Source organism: Labeo rohita, chromosome 23 (assembly GCF_022985175.1).
Source record: "Labeo rohita strain BAU-BD-2019 chromosome 23, IGBB_LRoh.1.0, whole genome shotgun sequence".
NCBI classification, from domain to species: Eukaryota; Metazoa; Chordata; class Actinopteri; order Cypriniformes; family Cyprinidae; genus Labeo; species Labeo rohita.
This window is the reverse complement of record NC_066891.1, coordinates 25871361-25893545: the sequence shown is the minus strand read 5'-3', so window position 1 is coordinate 25893545 and position 22185 is coordinate 25871361. Positions and strand designations below refer to the sequence as shown.

General features: G+C 34.3%; 1 protein-coding gene across 3 annotated transcripts in view; it reads right to left on the bottom strand.

Annotated features, from left to right (window-relative positions):
• LOC127154606 (protein phosphatase 1 regulatory subunit 12B) overlaps window positions 1-21551 on the bottom strand; it is a 42949-nt gene extending 21398 nt beyond the window's left edge. Inside the window, exon 1 of one of the 3 annotated variants that reach the window (XM_051096244.1) lies at window positions 20929-21551. In XM_051096244.1, coding sequence (XP_050952201.1) covers window positions 20929-21033 — 105 coding nt within the window. In that variant the 5' untranslated portion in view covers window positions 21034-21551. The remainder of the gene's footprint in view (window positions 1-20928) is intronic. The other 2 variants (XM_051096241.1, XM_051096243.1) reach the window with 2 other exon arrangements.
• Window positions 21552-22185: the final 634 nt, after the last annotated feature.

Sequence of the window (22185 nt, the reverse complement as noted above, 5' to 3'; positions counted from 1 at the left end):
GTCTCATCCCGTCTCGTGGTGTCTCATCACACCCCTACTTGGAATGCAATAGGACTTGTTTGTAATGCTTTTATACTGCTTGTTTATGGTTGGTTTTTGCAATAAAAATACCTGTGACTGTACTTATATTTGTCTGCTATGTCTTTTATATTGTTTAGAAATGGGTAGGTTTAGGGTAAGGGTGGGTTTAGGTGCTCCAGTGAAAGTGTACATTTATATAGAAGTATTTCTATTTTTTACAAATGCATGCAAACCATTAAATTAAGACAAATCCCTGAAAACTATGGAGGACCCTGCACGTCAAAAAATGACGCAGAATGGGTACCCTGGGCATCAAAAAGTGACGCTAAAGGGGTCCTGACCAAGCGTTAATACGTGACAAGTTGGGAGTGAGAATGTGTTGTTAATCTGGATCAGATTTGGACACATCTAAACAAGCTGTTTTCTGATTTTCTGTGATTTTTCATCTTCATGTAAACACGTTTAAACGTGGCCTCAGTGTGAAAACAGGAGAGTTTTGAAGTGTGACTGAACTTGTGATACAAGTGAGCTGGAACAGCAGGTCAGACTGAGTCTGTTAGACCTCTCAATCTGTCAAGGGAAGTCTGTCATACAAACGCCTGGAGCAAGAGTATGATATCATGTTGTTGCAAACTTGTGCATATGTGTGTCTGCATCAAAATGACATCATGTCGTGAAGTGTTTTTAATACACCCACTTCCTCTCACAGCTGAATTCACACCAACTCCACTTAGCAATGACAGCAAACCAGCTCATTTCAAGAGGATTTATGCTTTTTGTAATAAATTGTTGCTAATTTTTGTCCACTAGCAAATATTTTCCAACATTTTTTTCTTGTACAAGCACATAAATCAGTTTGTTTTTATGGGAGCTTATCTTGCAGACAGTAAATCTTCTGAAAGAACATTTAATTTCCATTTTAGGTACATGTTGTACAAAGTCACGTATTGTAAACATCACTGTCCAGCATCGCTCTCTGGATGACCTTTTATTCTGAGGATGTGCATAGATGGTAAATGACTTGTGTAAAGGTCTGACAGCACAAGCAGAAATATTCATAACAAAGATGGCAAGCTACAAGCCTCTCGTAATTTCAAGCAGTTAAACTACAGTCAAGCTACTCGGCGGGTGCAGATTCCACACGGGCCTGGTAATATGTTCTCATTGCTTCAGATTTAAGGCTGTTCGGTCCAGAGAGAAAGCGGGAGAGGAAAAGGCAGAGAAAGAATCCCCTCTGTTCCTCTGCTAAAGACAGCACATCCTGTTTGGACACTCGGCAGCACACTTGATTATGCATCAGAGAGGAATAACAGTCCACTGTCTCCAGTGTCTGAGGGGGACGTCTGAGCAATGCCAAAAAAGGTCATGCAGAATCAGCCACTACAGCCGGACAAAGTTTGGCAGAGAAGAAGAAGAGATTTTTTCTTGCACTCATAAAACTAATTACAGTAAATGAGATCTGTTAAATGAGATGTTTTTATAACTACAAAAACTTTAATCACTCTCCATAATCTCATTAGTTTAATTGGTCCACTAATGATGTGAAACTGTATATTTACACATGCATCACTGGAGAACTCATTTTTGTCCTTTTTTCACACCTGACAGGCATTATCATTCTCTTGTGAAAGTGTGCTTAAATTATATTGAATGTGCACGGGTAGTGTACTTCAAATCTTAATTTGATATGTTCAAAAACCAACCTAAAAGAGACTGTATAAGAAACACACAGAATAATGTGCAGCAATTAAAGGGCCAAGCACAAAGAAGGCAAGATACGCATGGCTGGCAGCATCAGACCAACTGCATCAATGACCAGTTAAAGACATATTTATGATTCAAGCAAAACGGCTGAAAAAATAGTCACTATTAATATGATTAAAAGATTTATCATTGCCGACCAGTAGGTGATGCTGTTACTAAATTGATGTGGTGTGATCAGTGAGGTGAGAATGGCACAAATAAAGTTTGGTGTCAATATGTCAAAGCTTTGCAGTCATTTTGGCATCATGCCTCACATTTGTTGTTACGCTGTACGAATACGGTTTCATCTATCAACATGAAATCCATGACTTTTTGTCAGCACAGTCTGAAGATGATATGACTCAGTTTTGGGGAAAATCGGATGAATGGTCTAAGACGAGTTTGAAAAAGTACGTTTTCAACATAAATCAAAATGGTGGACAGGAAGTTCGGCCAGCTTTGGCAAAACTGGTATCTATGTTGTTGGCATGACCCAAGGATTATTTTGAGACCAGTTTCATTACAATAGGCTAATGCTATTAAAAGTTATTAACAGTAATGGTTTATTACCCTTGACCAATAGGTGGCGCTGTTATCAAATTATCAAAATGTGGTGTGGTCAGTGTGAGGTGACAATGGAACATATCAAGTTTGGTGTCAATATGTCAAAGTTTTGCAGAGATACAGCCTCAGATGTAGTTTGGCATCTTTCTAGCAAATTCGTTGATCTCTAAACGAAAATTTGTATATCAACTTGAAATCCATAACTTTTTGCCACCATGGTCTGATGATGATCTGAGTCAAATTTGGTAAAAATCGGGCTTACGGCTTAGGAGGAGTTTTAAAAAAGTCAAAATGGCGGACAAGAAGTTCATCCAATTATGGCAGAATTGGTATCAATGTTCTCAGCATTCTCCAAGGAATATATCAAGACAATATGCTACTATAAACAGAAGTTATTAGCATTTTTCATAATTTCATTATAACTTCTGACCACAAGGTGCTTTAACCCCAAACGTTTTGAGTACTGTCAGGGCATAGTGCCGAAGACACATACCGAGTCTCATAACAATACATCAATGTCTACATAAAATACAGCATTTTACGAAAATTCAAAACGGCTGACGCACAAAATGACTGACATGGGAAAATTGGGTATGATTCAACTCGACATGCTGCACTGAATCTAAAGAGACCAGTTTTGTGATTGGCCAAACCAATCAGAAGTTATATGCAAAAATAGCCATTTTTCATATCTCCTGACTGCGCCAAAACACTGCAGGTAGCCTCAGGCCATGCTTGTTATAACACACACCAAGTTTGGTCTCAACACAACAAACGGTTGCTGAGATATAGCCTTACATCCGTTTTTGTGTGCTTTTTGTAGAACTAGTTCACGCTTTTTTAGAGAACAGTTCGACGAATCAACTTGAATTCCATAACTTTTGGCCAATGAGCCATTTTTGGTGAAAATCAGACAAACTGTCAAGGACGACTTCAAAAAATTAGGTTTTTTAAACTATTGCAAATAGCGAACGGTCCATGAGCCAACTTTTGCTTCTATTCGTTCACACCTTATTTGAATACAATTTGACAAATCAACAAAATGACAAAACGTCTAGGACGAATTAGAAAAAGTAGTTTTAATTTAATTTAATTTTATTTAATTTTATTTAATTTTATTTTATTTTATTTATTTTATTTTTATCAGTGGGTATCAATATTTTTGACTCAAATGCTCCCTGCAAATTTTAAGAAATGTAATTTATTTGTATTTTTAATTTTCTAGATTAGAGTTTGTTTGTTTTTGTTTTCATTTTTAATAATAATTTATTCATTTAACAATTAATTTGTTTAAATATTAATCCTATCGCCCTAGATTAGACTATTTTAACATTTTATGAATAATTCATTAATTTAAATATTAATTTAGTCTCCTTTAGCCACAATTAGCGTTTGAATATTTTAATATATTAATAATCATTTATTCATTGACATTTTAATTTAATCATCCTGCTATAAAAATAGGGCACAGTGTACTGTATACATTTTATTTTATTTTATTTTATTTTATTTCATATTAGTGGATCTCAACATTTTTGACTCAAAGGCTCCCTGCAATTTAAAAAATATATATAATTTCAGGACACACTTGATTTTATTTGTATTTTTAGCGTTTTAATTTTTTAGATTAGAGTTTGATTATTTTAATTTATTAATAATAATGTATTCATTTAAATATTAATTTAGTCATCTTATTGCCCCAGATTAGAGTTGCACTATTTTAACATTTTAATAATAATTTATTCATATAAATATTAATTTAGTTATCCTGCTGCTCTGCTTAGAGTTATTTTAATATTTTAATTATAATTTAAAATAGGTTTTTAGAACTATTGAAAATAGCGAAAAAAAAAAAACTAAACCTTACCACTTACCACTTAAGGGTTCAAAAGTTATTAGCATAAACATGAGTGAAACTTTGGACAAGTGGTGGCGCTACAGAGTCTGAGTTAGAGACTCCAGATTTGCTATGCTTAATGTTGAGACTGTCCTCTATCAGTGTGCCAAATTTTACAACTTTCCCACAAACAGTTCTATGGGCTGCCATAGATTCATGTGGAAGAAACGGAAGAAGAAGAAGAAGAAGAAGAACGCCAGTGGGTACATCTTCGGTGCTTGGCCCCTAATGACATATACAAACATATGTGAGACCATCTCACTGATCGTTACTGCATATGCTATTTTCTGGCACGAGTCTGTGGTGTTTTTACATGGAAATAAACAGAGGGATGAGAGCATGGCCTCTGGCCACTGGAGAGACAGGCCCATCTGAATGTTTACACAGTATTTCAGAGAAGTCTGTCCTTATGTGGTTATACAGAGCGTCCCCAGGAACCTGCTCTCTGACCACATCACGGCAGCACTGGAGGAGAAACAGAACTTGACCTGCGGCACTGGCTTGCAATAACTGCTGTGATATCCGCGGCTGCTCTGTGCTTTCCTGGCAATCACTATGATTTCTCAAAGTGAGGCAAGACGTCTTATTCAAGTGTTTACATGTAGCCACAACAAAAAAAGTTTCTGCAAAGTTCACAATGTGCACTGGTGGTCTTGTTTAGATCTGTGTGGTCACATCATGTGGGGTAGATGAAGTCTGCATTTAGTGGATATGTGTTTTGGTGGTCTTGTTCTCATGTCGGGACATTCTGGGATCTGAGGTTATCATTATGCGCCATGTGATTTACCCTAGTAGGACGTTCATCCATTGTTGGTCAACATTCCTATCAAACAACCATAAACCACCTCAACCTGCAATCAGAGTGGAATAGTTTGCCCAAAAATGACAATTTGGTGAACCATCCATTGGTGAGCAAGTGATCTAATGCTAAATTTCTCCAAATCTGTTTCCATGAACAAACTCATCTACATCTGTGATAGCCTGAGGTTGAGTAAATTTCCAGCTAATTTTCATTTTTGGGTGAGCTTTTTCTTTAACGCTATACTTATCCTTCAAATCCTACTGGTTAATAGGAGTGTTTATCCAGAACATGTCCTACTTTGGGTAAATCACAGCAAATTTTGTTCAAAAGTTTTAAAGCCCCTTGGGGAGCGTCGTTACCCACGAGCACCTGCTGGCCCTGAGCTCGCTCACTGTGTCTACAGAGAGAAAGAGAGGAGAAGAAATGGACTGCACACTTTCACCACAGTAAACCATGTAAGGCAGTGCTGATGCTGCAGCACACATTCCATCCTGCTAGTAAAAATAACATTGATTCAGATTAATGGAGATAGAAGCATGCAGAAGAGAAGAGACACTAACCCACTGCTGCATTAGGCATTGTATTGTGTCATGATTAGTATTATTGTTTTTTATGATGTTTTTTTTTTACTATAACTATAAATGATTTATTTTTTTTTTTTTATTTTATTTTATTTTATTTTATTTTATTTTATTTTATTTTATTTTATTTTATTTTATTATTATCAGTGGATATCAATCTTCTTGACTCAAAGGCTCCCTGCAATTTAAAAAACATATAACTTCAGGCCACATCTTGATTTTTATTTGTATTTTTAGCATTTTAATTTTCTAGATTAGAGTTTAATTTATTAATTTATTAATAATAATGTATTCAATTAAATATTAATTTAGTTATCCTGCTTAGAGCCATTTTAATATTTTAAGAATTATTTATTAATTAATTATTTTTTGACTCAAATATAGTTTATTTGTATTTTTAATTTTCTAGAATAGAGGTTGATTATTTTAATTTATTAAAAATAATTTATTCCTTCAAATATTAATTTAGTCATCCTATCGCCCTAGATTAGGGTTAGACTATTTTAACATTTTAATAATAATTTATTAATTTAATTATTCATTTAGTTATCCTGCTTAGAGTCATTTTAATATTTTAATAATTATTTATTAAATTAAATATTCATTTAGTCTCCTGCTGCCACAGTTAGAGTTTGATTATTTTAATATATTAATAATCATTTATTCATTAAAATTTTCATTTAATCATCCTGCTGTAAAAATAGGGCACAGTGTACTGTATTATTTTATTTTATTTTATTTTATTTCATAGTGGAAATCAATCTTTTTGACACAAATTCCATGCAATTTAAAAAATATATAATTTCAGGACACATCTTCATTTTATTTGTAATATTTAGCATTTTAAGTTTCTACATTAGAGTTTATTTTAATTTATTAATAATATTTGATTCATTTAAATATTAATTTAGTCATCCTTTTTCCCCAGATTAGAGTTAGACTATTTTAACGTTTTAATAAAAATGTATTAATTTGAATAATAATTTAGGTATCCTGCTGCCCTGCTTAGAGCTATTTTAATATTTAAAATTAAAATTCGATATTTTTTTAAAATTCTGTATTATTTGTATAATTTTAATTTTTATTATAATTCTTATTTTTTATAAGATTAATATTTATTAATATTTATATTTAATATAAAGATTATTATCATTATATATACCTTTTCTATCTGACTATTATAATTATTTTATGATCACAATTTTAATATTATTATTATTATTATGCAAGTTTACTGTGGAATATTCTTTGAATGTTTTTAGATAACCTTTTTTGGTCATGTGTTGTTAAGTTTAATGATTATTTGACTGAACTGAATTGTTGTTTTAAGGGTGGTCTCTATCTTTTTGATGTGAAGAGTTATGTTCAAAATGTCACTAAAATGTGACCCTGGATCACAAAACCAGTCGTAAGCGTCAATTTTTCAAAATTGAGATTTGCACATCACCTGAAAGCTGAATAAATAAGCTTTCCATTGATGCATTGAGATGCAACTATTTGAAAACCTGGAATCTGAGGGTGCAAACAAATCAAAATATTGAGAAAATCACCTTTAAAGTTGTCCAAATAAAGTTCTTAACAATGTATATTGTTAAGAATATATATAAGTTTTCATATATTTACAGTAGGAATTTTACAAAAAATCTTCATGGAACATGATCTTTACTTAATTTCCTAATGATTTTTGCCATAAAAGAAAAATCAATAATTTTGACCCATACAATGTATTTTTGGCTATTTCTACAAATATACCCCAGCGATTTAAGACTGGTTTTGTGGTCCAGGGTCACAAATGGGATTATAATAAACTGTTTATTCTTATTTTTTTCTGTATTTACCCTTCTGTTTTGGTTGGGCTCAGACACATGTGCATGCTTTGGTTTATTCTTAGCCCTTGTATATTGGCTTCCTTTAGGGGCTGCAAGCCTTAATTGAGGGGTCAGACCCCTGGGAATTCACACCCCGACTGGCAGAGCAGGCAGAGATTGTCCTTTTTACTATTACAGATCTGGGAACAATTATGTCAATTCTCTTACAGTGCTCGAATGAGGATTTGGGTAAAGCTGGATTAATGCAGCAGGACAACTGTACCTTCACTCCACATCAAAGGCATGTGAACTGTGTCGGGTCACAGCGTGAACACCGCAGGGCTGCTAAATTCTCCATGCGTTTAGCACATATGAGCTCTATAACTCATATGCACTATGAAGTAACAGACTGAGCCCGCTTCACGCAGCTGTGGGCTTCACCCTGATCCCATAACTCCACAAACTGTAACATTTACAGGATCTGGCTCATGCTGAAGTATTTATACGCAACCTCTTTAATCCTCTCGTTCCCCTCATCGCTTCATCCCCCCCTTCGAGAGCCAGCTAGTCCAGCTGCCAGCTTGCAAAATGGAAAATGTGAGCATCACCGCACTCAAAAGGAGTATTACAACACACAAGTCCAAAAAAAGACTTTTCTGCTTTGCAGATCTTTCTCTGCGCCGCTCCCACCGCTCTTTGTGCGATAAGCCAGATATATTGTGAGAAAACAAATCAAGTCATTTGTTTTCATTTGTTTGATTACTTTATAAGGACTGGTTTCTTTCTGATCTGCTGTGTTCGAGGAACAGTTCCTCAAAAAAGAAAATTCAGAATCATTTACTCGGCTGCTCTTTTCCATGTAATTACAAGCTTTCAAAAAGCAGCAGATGATGCATGATTCATGATTCATACAGAATGATTTTGTTAACTGAATCAACCAGTTCACTAAAATAATCTGACTTATGAACTATTTTCACTCAGAAACAGAAATAGCAAGTATCACATTGAAATAAATGTGAAATACTGAAATACATAGACTGAAAAAGTCTTTCTACTTTGTAATGTAAAGCACTTGTTTCTATAAAAATCTATTTTAGTGTATTTTACAGTTAAATATTTATTAATAATATTTCTTATTTAGTTTTTAATTTATATTGCAATTTTTATTTTTTATTTAATAGGAATTATTATTATTAATAGTAATATTATTATTATTATAATTATTGTTTAATCATATTGATACATCAGAAACCATTTTTACAGTTTACAATTATACATTGAAAAAAATGGTATAGAAACAATTACATTTTCACTCAGAAATTGCTACATTTCACTATATATTTCACTATATATATATATATATATATATATATAGCATGCAAGACAAAGTCTTACTAATCTATTTTAGATTTTTTGTGTATTTATTTTACAGCTAAATATTTAATAATAATATTTCTTATTTAGTTTTTTTTAATTATTTAGCAATTTTACATTTTTATTTTATAGGATTTATTATTATTATTATTATTATTATTATTATTATTATTATTATTATTTAACCATATATACAGTGGGTACGGAAAGTATTCAGACCCCCTTAAATTTTTCACTCTTTGTTATATTGCAGCCATTTGCTAAAATCATTTAAGTTTATTTTTTTCCTCATTAATGTACACACAGCACCCCATATTGACAGAAAAACACAGAATTGTTGACATTTTTGCAGACTTATTAAAAAAGAAAAACTGAAATATCACATGGTCCTAAGTATTCAGACCCTTTGCTCAGTATTTAGTAGAAGCACCCTTTTGATCTAATACAGCCATGAGTCTTTTTGGGAAAGATGCAACAAGTTTTTCACACCTGGATTTGGGGATCCTCTGCCATTCCTCCTTACAGATCCTCTCCAGTTCTGTCAGGCTGGATGGTAAACGTTGGTGGACAGCCATTTTTAGGTCTCTCCAGAGATGCTCAATTGGGTTTAAGTCAGGGCTCTGGCTGGGCCATTCAAGAACAGTCACGGAGTTGTTGTGAAGCCACTCCTTCGTTATTTTAGCTGTGTGCTTAGGGTCATTGTCTTGTTGGAAGGTTAACCTTCGGCCCAGTCTGAGGTCCTGAGCACTCTGGAGAAGGTTTTCGTCCAGGATATCCCTGTACTTGGCCGCATTCATCTTTCCCTCGATTGCAACCAGTCGTCCTGTCCCTGCAGCTGAAAAACACCCCCACAGCATGATGCTGCCACCACCATGCTTCACTGTTGGGACTGTATTGGACAGGTGATGAGCAGTGCCTGGTTTTTTCCACACATACCGCTTAGAATTAAGGCCAAAAAGTTCTATCTTGGTCTCATCAGACCAGAGAATCTTATTTCTCACCATCTTGGAGTCCTTCAGGTGTTTTTTCATGTGTCTTGCACTGAGGAGAGGCTGCCGTCGGGCCACTCTGCCATAAAGCCCCGACTGGTGGAGGGCTGCAGTGATGGTTGACTTTCTACAACTTTCTCCCATCTCCCGACTGCATCTCTGGAGCTCAGCCACAGTGATCTTTGGGTTCTTCTTTACCTCTCTCACCAAGGCTCTTCTCCCCCGATAGCTCAGTTTGGCCAGACGGCCAGCTCTAGGAAGGGTTCTGGTCGTCCCAAACGTCGTCCATTTAAGGATTATGGAGGCCACTGTGCTCTTAGGAACCTTAAGTGCAGCAGAAATTTTTTGTAACCTTGGCCAGATCTGTGCCTTGCCACAATTCTGTCTCTGAGCTCTTCAGGCAGTTCCTTTGACCTCATGATTCTCATTTGCTCTGACATGCACTGTGAGCTGTAAGGTCTTATATAGACAGGTGTGTGGCTTTCCTAATCAAGTCCAGTCTGTATAATCAAACACAGTTGGATTTAAATGAAGGTGTAGAACCATCTCAAGGATGATCAGAAGAAATGGACAGCACCTGAGTTAAATATATGAGCGTCACGGCAAAGGGTCTGAATACTTAAGACCATGTGATATTTCAGTTTTTCTTTTTTAATAAATCTGCAAAAATGTCAACAATTCTGTGTTTTTCTGTCAATATGGGGTGCTGTGTGTACATTATTGAGGAAAAAAATGGCTGCAATATAACAAAGAGTGAAAAATTTAAGGGGATCTGAATACTTTCCCTACCCACTGTATATATATATAGGGAAATGTTGCTATATATATATAGTGTATAATATAGTTCCATAATATAGTTCCACTTTTATGTTATTTATTTGTTGTTTCTGGTCATATTGGAGTTTCTTGAGCAGCTCCAGTCCTCATTAACTTTCATTACAATGAATGAATGGGGACAGGAGGATGGGAGAGTCCTCAACAATAATAAAATTAAATTAAATTTTATGTTGCATGTAAGAAAAAGTCTTCAGTTTTGGATCATAAAATTGATATTTTTATGTTAACGATCCTCTTAAAAATAAGTGTTTTCACACACTTATTTAGATCTGTTTGTCTGTTTATTTTCCTGTATTCTGTTGTTTGGGATAAAAAGTCCTTCATAAACATGGATTAGAAGACCACTAAAAACAAAACACATGTGTTTATTCCTTTGCTCTCTTAACTTTCGCTCCCAAGGGACCTCACGCGCTCTGCCTCTCCTCGTCATGGAAACTTCAAGCCCACATGTGCAGCTTTGTTGATGGGAAAAAAAGCCATGTTATGATTAGAGGAAACATAAAACGTCATGAGCGTTTTCTTCGGCTAATCTTGTCCTATAATGTGGCGAGCCTGCCGTTACGATCGCTAAACATTAAACCTCTGTAACAGTGTGCAGACCAGCGCTGGCGAGTAACTCACTGAAAGTATACAGTAATCTTTGCAATATTGTGACAGTCATTCAGATGCTTTAAACCTAGTGCTTTCTAGGAACAACAAGCTATTTTTTTTAACAAAATCACCAAGTGCCACATCACTGTTTTAATTTTACGTTTGTGCACTCTGGACTGATTAAATACTTTTACAGGTTGTAGGGGGTATTTTGGGTTTAGTCACACTTCTCGCTATTAACAAACCATTAACTACAACTTTTGCCTCAATAAACTCCCAATTTGCTGCTTGTTAATAGTGAGGTAGTTGTTAAATTTAGGTATTAGGTAGGATTAGGGATGTAGGATATGGTCATGCAGAATTTGTACTAATAAACAGCCAATATGCTAGTAGTATGCATAATAATAATTAGCTAGTTAACAGTGTGAATTGGTCCCTATACTAAAGTGTTACCATGGGGGTCTATTTCAACTCATTTAAATTAAAAGGTAGCACTGCATAACGAAGACTACAGTTGGATCATAAATATACAGGCACACACTGCGTATTTCAGAGTAAAGCACTGTGTTCATTTACACATGAGCAGCTCATGAGCTGGTGTTTTCAGTAACTTCAGTATCTTTTTTAGCTATTTTATTTATTATTATTATAATTATTATTATTATGATTTTATAGTCATATTAATATATGCACTAGCAGTCAAAAGTTTTTGAACAGTATGATTTTTTATGTTTTTTTTCTTCTGCTCACCAAGCCTGCATTTATTTGATCCAAAATACAGCAAAAACAGTAAAATTGTGAAATATTTTTACTATCTAAAATAACTGTTTTCTATTTGAATATATTTTCAAAAGTAATTTATTTATGTGATAAAATCTACATTTTCATTTTCATTACTCCAGTCTTCAGTGCATGATCCTTCGGAAATCTTTCTAATATGCTGATTTGCTGCTCAAGAAACATTTATTATTATTATAATTATTATTATTATTATTATTATTATTATTATTATTATTATTATTATTTAAAACAGTTGAGTACATTTTTTCTCAAGATTCTTTCATGAACATAAAGATCCAAAAATCATTTAAAAGCATGAAGTCAGTTTTATTTTTGGGGGGGGCTGGCTCTTTTATTTAGCAAGGATGCTTTAAAAAAAATTTATTAAATGCATAATAATAGCAGCAGCAAATCAAAATATTAGAATGATTTCTAAAGGATCATGTGATTGGATTAATGATGCTAAAAATACAGCTTTGAAATCACAGGAATAAATTACACTTTGAGAAAACATTTAAAATAAAGCAGTTATTTTAAATAGTAAAAATATTTACATTTTTTTTACTGTTTTTGATGTACTATGAATCAAATAAATGCAGGCTTGGTGAGCAGAAGAGACTTCTTAAAAAAAAGAAGTTTTTTTTTTTTTTTTTTTTTTTTTTTTCAAATTGCATTTTAAATCACAATCACAAATTTTATCAGAAAAATTTAACAATTTAATTTTTTCCTATGCAGCCCTAGGTGTTACATGTTTGATTATAGTTTACAATTGTTGTTGATAAATGATGCACCAATTAATCATATTACATTTTAAAAATTATCATTTTAAATATATTGTTTAATAGCTATAATTACTTTTACTTGATATAATTGGTATAAAAATACAATAGATAATGTAACACATCCCATTCATTCTGGTTATTTGGTCCCAAACAGTCTTCTATTTAGCAATAGAAAGTCTGATTCATTTTAATAAATCATGTTCATTTGTGTAAATGAATTGTTTTAAAAATTCTTCACTAATTACAGCTCCTGTAAAGCACTTTTGTTCTTGTTTTTTATAAAGGTATGTTTAGTTGCATTTTGCTGTTCACTATAGTACACATTTTGCTGTTTTTGACTCAGTACTGTAAATTAGGGCTTATTATATTTATTTTTAGCTGCATTTAGTGTAAATTTATCCACTCACTAAGTTTGATGTTAACAACCAATTTGTTTATTCATTCAAAAAAAGTCACTGTTTCTGTGTGAGACAAAAAACAGCTAAATTAAATGATGAATTACATCACTGGATAGTAGTAGAAGATACTGCCCCGTAAATACCTTCAATGTGGCAAACTTTTGCTACAGCAAAGGTAATAAAGGTACAGCCTTTAGTGAAGCAAACCACTGTATCAAAAGAGTTGCTTGACTAGATTTATCATTCACGCAATATTCATTTTTCATAAATGCAGCAAGACTTCTTTCAACTTGAGCGCTGTGTTTTTGAAATGCCTTGTCACACATAAGACACTGCAAAAGATGCGAAAGCAATGGACAAGATGTCCTTCTAGCAATATGTTTATATAAAAAAACAATGAGGAAACAGCTCAGTGCTATGCAAAAATGTGCTCTGTAAAAATAACCCCTAACTACTTTAACTTATGAGCAACTTCTAGTTTGACAAACTCCAGTTTCTTCCCCAATGCTACATTGATGTCACACATGAAGCAGCAGTTTTATGTCAAAATTGGACTGTCACACTCAGCTCAAGGTTTGCAAAAGCAGTGGACTAATGGCAGTCTGGTTCTCTTTCATTCGGTGCATGCATTACCTTCCTTAAAGACAGAACAGCTGGAGCACCTGCTGATTTTATAGGCATTTTTCACTGAAGTAAACAAAGTCTCCACACGTCAACATGCCCTTTATTGGTCTCGTTTGCTCACAGACTTTGAGTTTGTTTATGGGGTTTTGAAGTGGCAAAACAGCAGTCAAAAGAAAACCTGAAACAGCGAGTGTTTCAACAAATGCAGTTTGATTATGAAACCGTATATCCTGGATTGGTCTGGTGAGTCTTTCAAAATGCATTTTGGTAGCACTTCTCGACCCCAGCATTTGCAAGCCACGTGGAACCGTTTATGCACTTGTAGTTATAGCTCAATGATTGTGTAGGAGGTGACTCATTGTTCCCTGTCACACACAGATATTGGTTTCTCATGTCATAATTTGAAAGAAAAACTGACAGGTTTTTCCTGCTGAAAAATGGTGTGGAATTTTCAGTTTCAATTTTACAGAGATTTTATTCACATCAAAGATTTAATCCAAAATGGTTATGCATGATGCAGAAAAGGTGTTTAAATAAGGGGAAAAACTGGATTATCTCGGTGCATTTTTTTGGCTTATACTATATGTGAGATCAGCTCAACGCCTAATAATACAGGACAAACCCTGTTTTGCAAACACACACATAATGAATTAAACCAGCTTAAAACCTATCCCACACTGCCAAAACTTAATTCATTTAAAAGACATTCAGAAATGGCCAATGCATGTTGATATGAAATATCAATCAGTGACAGCAACATCCTCCAACTTGACATGCTATAGCATGCACTTCATCTAAAACTGCTTTTCTAATCCTTTTAGAAATATTATGCGGAACTACACCAACTAAGCTCAGGAATAAATTTACAAAATAGATTAACTGGTTTATACAAAAGTTCTTTTTGGTTCTCGAATCCGATTGGATGAGAGTGGTGCAATATTCTAGTGATAGCAGAACTCCAACTGTTCACCATTTGTATCATTGCGCTTGCAGTATTTCTCACAGCGTGTGTCATGGCAGACACCTAAATCTACTACAATTTTATAAATAATACTGTTTTTATGTCACGGAATGTAGTTTTAAGAGTTTTTTAGACAAGAATGTACTTGTTTATAGTTAAAATATGCGGTTTGTTAATAAAAATAGCATCTATTTGAAATTTTGCTTTTGTTTTCCGAGTTGTGAGCTCCAGGGCGACAGCGGCCGTTCAGTGCTCATGAACCTGCCGTCATTGACAGGGCTCTGAAGGTTACTTTGGAAATGTAATTGGTTACAGATTACGAGTTACTTGATTTAAAATGTAATAAGTAGTGTAACTTTTCAATTAATTTATTAAAGTAATGTAACTTATTACTTTTAATTACTTTTTGATTCCTTTTCTAAATTTCTAATATTTTCAACAGTTAATCATTTTGAAACATTTAAACCAGGCAGAGTTAACCTTACGGTAGCACTCAACACTGATTACTGATTACATCACTTGAATTAAGATTATAATAAGTAAAGGATAACATACATCTGGCTGAATGTACATTGTTTCGTGTCAAAATTATTAGACACGAAACACTGATCTGAGTTGAAATATTTGAACGCAAAGCTTTCATGAAGAAATCAGTTGCTAGCAAATGGCAAGTTCAAACTAGACATTTTAGGGATACAGTGTAGTCATACCAGTTTTCTTACACAACATTTCACCACATAAATAATTAAGCAGTAGTACTAGTTTGTTAGTTATCTTATAATCCATTACAGTGTACAAAAAAAAAAAAAATGTCAGCAGCTGTATTTGTATGAAACAATAGAGCAAGTCTACGATACCAGGATAACAGAATTAAGAAATACACATAATATTGAATTAAGCTTTAATATTTTATGAGCTAACCAAACGCAAAGCTTCCGGTAAGAAAAATTATCAAGCATATAGCACTGACTTAAGTTGCCCTGAATGAGTCTAATCTGTGTAATAATTTAATTTAAAGCACAGCCACCACAAATTCAGACTTTTATTTATTTATTTATTTTTTTTTACTTTTTTATAGAGAGTTGTTCGTACACAGTAGAGAGATGACAGGAAAGAGCTGGGAGGAGAGAGGGGAGCGGGATCGGCAAAGGACCTCGAGACATGAATCGAACTCGGGTCACCGTAAGCGCAGTTGCGCTATATGTCATATCAAGATCATAACATAAATAACATCATAATAAGAAATAGTTTAATAGCTATGATACTGGGTTTGAAATCAAATGTTTGCATAGTTATGACAGAAAACACTAGCATCTAACAATGCCTTGGAAAAAACAATCCTAAAAAATAAAGTTTATGCATAAACCCAAATAGGAAATAAAACAGTTATCGAATAAGCATGTGTCCTATTCTGTGTCCTAAACTCCTGAAACATTGGTGTCTCTTTAGAGCAGTCAATGCAATTTATGAAAGAAGTCAATTAAATCTATAAGTGGGGGTGGGGGTGTGAAAAAATTCAGATGTAACCCCCTTTGTAATCACTGGCATTTTTCAAAAGTAACTGTAATTTAATTACACTGTAACTAATTACAATTACATTTATTTAGTAATTAAATTACGTAATTCCATTACATGTAACTAGTTACTCCCCAACACTGGTCATTAATCTAGTATTTATTCCAGAGCAAATAGTTCTGGCTGAAGGCAATATCTCATCTTGTTATATTTTATGTAAATTTAATGCTGTATATCAGAGCGCTGCCCGACTGAATTGCCTAACACCTTTTATTATGGCTATATAAATATTAGTAAAATTTAATAATAGTATTTAATATTGAAAGAAACAGTGTGTGTTCATGATGGTGATTACTTTGCCATTAGATGGCGACAAGAAACTGTTTTTATGAGTGAGTCAGCAGTAAAGATTTTTATATTGAAAGAAACTGAAACAGAGTTGTAAACAAGGAAGTTATTTAATTACTTTCAACAACAGTTTGTAAGAACAGCTTAACAGATGAAAGGATAGTACGACAAAGATATTGCTTTCCTCAGTGGATATTCAAAGTAATTTTGTACTGTGAATATGAGCTAAAGGATGAATGCTGTATAAGATCGGGGTGGGGGAAAAAATCAGTTCACATAAATCTGGAAAGTGAAAGTAAAACGCAAGCAAGATGTCCAGTGTGCACAAAAAAAAGATGAAAAATTGTGAAAAATTGTGAAAATAGAAAAATCATGAATAAATTTTTTATCTAATTGTGACCCCAAGAATCGAATCCAGGGCTCAATGCTAAGGATTTTTCCTATTGGCCCAGTCAGGCCAGTGTTTCAAATTTGTACTTGCCTGGTCAAAATTCACCCTGGCCCTGCCACAAAAAATAAAATAGTTGCCATTATCATTGTTTTTGACCCATGTTATCATTCATTTGAATAAATAAGCTTATATGACACCAACATTTTACATACATTAAATTGTGCAATTTTCAATTCCAATTTTGATACCACAGCAAAACCTAATAGCCTAACAAATATGAAGTTCAAACATTATTTGTTTGTTCAAAAATTAATTTACTAGCATTAATATTTTATTATAAATGAAAAGATGTTTTAGGGAAAAACAGTAGACAGACTAAAAAAACACAAACTCGGTCTCTGCCAGTAGGTGGCGCTTATGAAATAAGTAAGTAATATTAATTTTCTTTTGTTACCACTGTAAACAAAGCAACACTGTGCTTATAAACCCTAGTTTAAATGCATTATACAGAGGCAAATGAAAAGAAAACGCCATGTAAGCTTTTCTTAAAACAGACAGTTCCCCTCAGAGACACTTTCACCCCCGTTTCAATATTTAGGATAATATTTCCAATTTTTCACACATTGTGAAGCTGATCTTGCTCTGCTATAGTATTTTTTTCCTGTTTGCGTTCATCTTCAGCATCTCTGGCCTCTGTTAATGCATGTTTAAAGATTTTGTAATATTTCCACACACATGACATTTTAAAAAGTGACTGCATGAAGTTCGCATGCGATTCCGGAACAGAGATTAGTTAAAATATGTCCGGTCGATCGGTGCATCTCTACTCCACTGTATAAACGAAGTATAGATTAATCACTGTTAAAGCTACAAAGCTAATCGTCAAGACCAGTATTTTAACATACTTTTGTAGGCCATGTGTCCATCAGAGATGCGTCTCTCTGTGATCGCTTGAAACTTTAAATGAACAAGGCTTAAAATCACGTGCAAATGATAAACTTTCGTGATGACGCGGCAGTGACCCGAGCATCTTTCAAGCTGGCCCCGGGCCATCGGGCACTCCTTACTGTCAAGCCCTGAAATCTAATCATGAGGTACTGAAAGATTCCCACCCCTCGTATCAGATGCAGATAATCACATTCGCTCAGTCAATCTCTCTCTCATAATACTCTAAATAATAAAGTGAGCTTTTAATACAGTAATGAATCAACTCAACGTTCCGTTGTTACTAGTTCTAAAGTGGCATTTTCTAATTAGTAACAGAGGCTTGGGCTCAGCTGTTCAACTGTCAAACTGAGATTTGAATAAGTGGCAGAAGGAAATAGTTCTGCACAAAAAAATGCAGATCATGCCATTGAACTGTTGTATAAACACAATATCACACTTATAGCCATGCAATATGGCTGTATATCAGCACACTGTGTTGAAAAACAAATAGTGACTAGATGTGGTACCTAAAATATCCATTTTCATAAATGAATAAACACCATCATATTTTCTTGACAAGAACTTTCTAAAAACGTTATACTGTATACTGTCAATTGAATACTGTAGCATTCACTAAGCTGCAAGCTGTTTATGCTCTGCAGTAATTATTAGCAAAGCACTGGGGGATATGGCCAGAGTAATTAAAAAAATGAGTGAACCGTGACCGCTGGGACTGACTCCCACTACATCCTGCATCAGTGTTTACACGACAGACACTGAAGCTGTGTTCACTCACTGATGTCATCCCAGCACAACAGCACATCTCATGAGCTCACAAACATGCCATACAAGCAACAAAAGAGGAGTGAGTCAACTTCCTTAACAACATGATTATTGATTTCCTTGTTGTTAAGGACCATTTCATTCAACTTACTGTGTACTTACATACTGTGTACTGATTTACCAATAAAATGAGCTTTTGTTGCTTTAACCCTACAAAACCTACTGTATCCTATCTGACACATACATTTCCAAGGCTTCTAAACTACCAACATGAACAAAACGTTGCTGAAAAACCTGTTGTACACAATATACAACATGCCTTCTGTCAAACGATTGATGCTTCCTACCTTTTTTTGCAAGTACAGTTGTAAAAACGTCAGTTTGTGGCTTACGTGTCATTTTGCTGTGAAATCGTTGTTGATTTTTATAAAGTAAACTTAACAACCTATATTGTCAGTAATATTTCAAGATGAACACTTACTGGACTGAAGCAGCTTAGGTTTACATGATTATCCATATATCATTTTTAGAAAATCACATTAAAATCTGAGTATCAAATATAATATAATTATACTGCACTGCATATATTTTAAACAGCACAATAAATAGTACAATTTTATCATAAATAAGGGGTCGACCAATATCGATGCCGATACCAATTATTACAAATCAAGTAGACGATAACCGATATTTTGAACCGATATATATGCCTTGTGTAAAAATTAATGTCAAAGTTAAGAATAACAAGGGCTCTGACAAAAACTTTCTTTAAATGCTTTTTAAATTATTTTATCAACAAATCAGTTTTGAAAATGACCGATAACCATAAAAATGCTTAATATCGGCGCCGATAATCGATCAACCCCTAATCATAAAACAAAGCATTTAAATATCATCTTACTAAAGCATGTTATACTGAGTTACTGATATTTATATGCATTTTATGCAAGTAGTCTGCTAAAGTGCTAAACTGACATTTTATTTACATTTAAGCTCATTTATGATCAAAATGTCATCTTTTTTCACTTTTTGGAAATATAAATATCAGGAACTGCGCCATATTGCACAATTATGGTATTTGTTTGGACCTCTGAATAAAACTGAGGTGATTTTGAGCTTCATATTCTCACTTTACATTACTATGTGAGTCATATAGGCCGTATGTATCAAAGATGATACAGAACAAAAAACACATATACCTAACCTTCTTTTTTAGATTTTTTAGACTTTTATATTTTGTGTTTAAGTTTAAACAAACTATGCTATTAAAAAAGTATATGTGACCCCGACCACAAAACCAGTTGTAAGTAGCACAGATGTATTTGCAGCAATAGCCAACAATACATTGTATGGGTCAAAATTATCGATTCTTCTTTTATGCCAAAAATCATTAGGATATTAAGTAAAGATCATGTTCCATGAAGATGTTTTGTAAATTTCTTATCGTAAATATATCAAAACTTAATTTTTGATTGGTAATATGCATTGCTAAGAACTTCACTGGCACAATATTGCACCTGATTTTCTTAGTATTCCAGAATTTCAAATAGTTGTATCCAAATATTGTCATATTCTAACAAACCATACATCAATGGAACACTTATTCAGCTTTCAGATTATGTACAAATTTTGAAAAATTGACTCTTATGACTGGTTTTGTGGTCCAGGGTCGCATATAGATATTTTTCCTGACTGCTGTTTCAGGCTTTACAGGGTTAACGACAGCAGCATTTAAAACTGCCTGAATGCCATAAGTTTGTGTAAAACCTGATGATCATGTTCTCAAGTCTTTAAAACAAATGATCAATGTCTCAAATTTACTTAAATTTGATTAGTGACCTAGAAATACTGCAGATTCTGAACTCTGAGATGCACTACTTTGCTTTAAATTGCTTAGAATCCTAAAACACTGTTTATTTTCAGGTTTGAATGAAAATCTAAATCCCAGATTTTCAATGTGGACTTTTGGACTCCACCGTATAATCACCAAAATAAACAAATAAGCACTTGAAACCTAAAATGTTTAACCCATAAAACTTACTCTGACTGAAAAAAGCCCTAAACTACTGTCTAAAACACTGTAACACGTGAACATTTGTATTTGTATTTGTCAGTTACAACTGTCAATGTTACATCACACTGAACACAATACTGCCTATTGAAACGCCAGTGCTATTGTGGAAAATGCAAAGCAAACACAGCTGGCTCTTACTCTGAAGGTTTTGGTGCTGGGGGACGGAGAGGAGGGCGGCGAGTCCGATAGGGACTTTCTGGAGCGAGAGGAAAGGTCCTTGCTGCGTGAATAGAGCGATGACATCTCTCTCCTAGAAGGTAGGAAGATCCCTGATAGACGCGGATACCCTCTCACACAGCCATGACTGCTGGACGTGAATAGATACGCTCAACAGGTGCAAACAAGCACGCGTGCCTCCAGAGGAGTCGTTCCCTCTGCAGTGTGTGAGCTGAGACTGACAGCCGATCGGTGTTTCCGTTCCTCCTCGAGGCACGGCGGTCATTAGAGAAAAATGAAAACAATTACAAGCACCTCTCTGCTTCGCTGTCTCCACTCCCTATATCTATCTCTATTTCCGTCCCACTCCCTAATTCACAAATGCATAAACAACAGTCGCGTCTCGTCCAGCTGACGTTCTCTCTCTTTGACACTCACTCATTCATAAGGACGCACAATGAGAGCTAAATAAGGAGAAGACTTTGCTTTGTTAACTTTACTGACGGCTGAAAGCCTCCCTCACTGTTCTGTCTACTTACAATCACTCCACACAAACACTGAAAGAACTAAACTGTTTTCACTCGGTCCCACTCAGCTCCGTCACTCTCTCACAGTCTCTCTCTCTCTCTCTCTCACACACACACACACAGTTTTTCTCTTCATAAATCTCACAGTCCTTTCACTTATTTGTTCTCTCATATTCCTTCTGCTCTTTGTCTGGCTCAGTACCATGTGGTTTAGTTCACTATTATTTCATTTATATTTGAATAATAGAAACCAAATACATGAGAAATGTCACAGTAAAAACCTGTTCACTGGTTGAAGGGTTAGCTCACCAAGAAATTTAAATTGTCATTATTTGCTCACCTTCATATTGCTCTAAAAACTGTCTGTTTCTGTAAATCACAAAAGGAGAGATTTTGAAGAAAGTGCTGGTCACTCTTTTCCATGCAATGAATCTGCAATGGAAATTTCAAGCTTTAAAAGCAGGGCTTGACAATCTCTGACGGACAAATAGCCTACAAAAGTATTAGCTTTGTAGCTTTAACAATAATCAATACATACTTAATTTATAGAGTGGAGACAGATGCACTGATCGACCAGACATATTTCAAACAATCTCTTATTCCGGGTTTGCAACAATGATAACAGCAACTATTTAATTTTTTGTGGCAGGGCCAGTGAAAATTTTGACCGGGCAAGTAAAAATTTAGGGCATAGAAAAAATCCTTAGCGTTG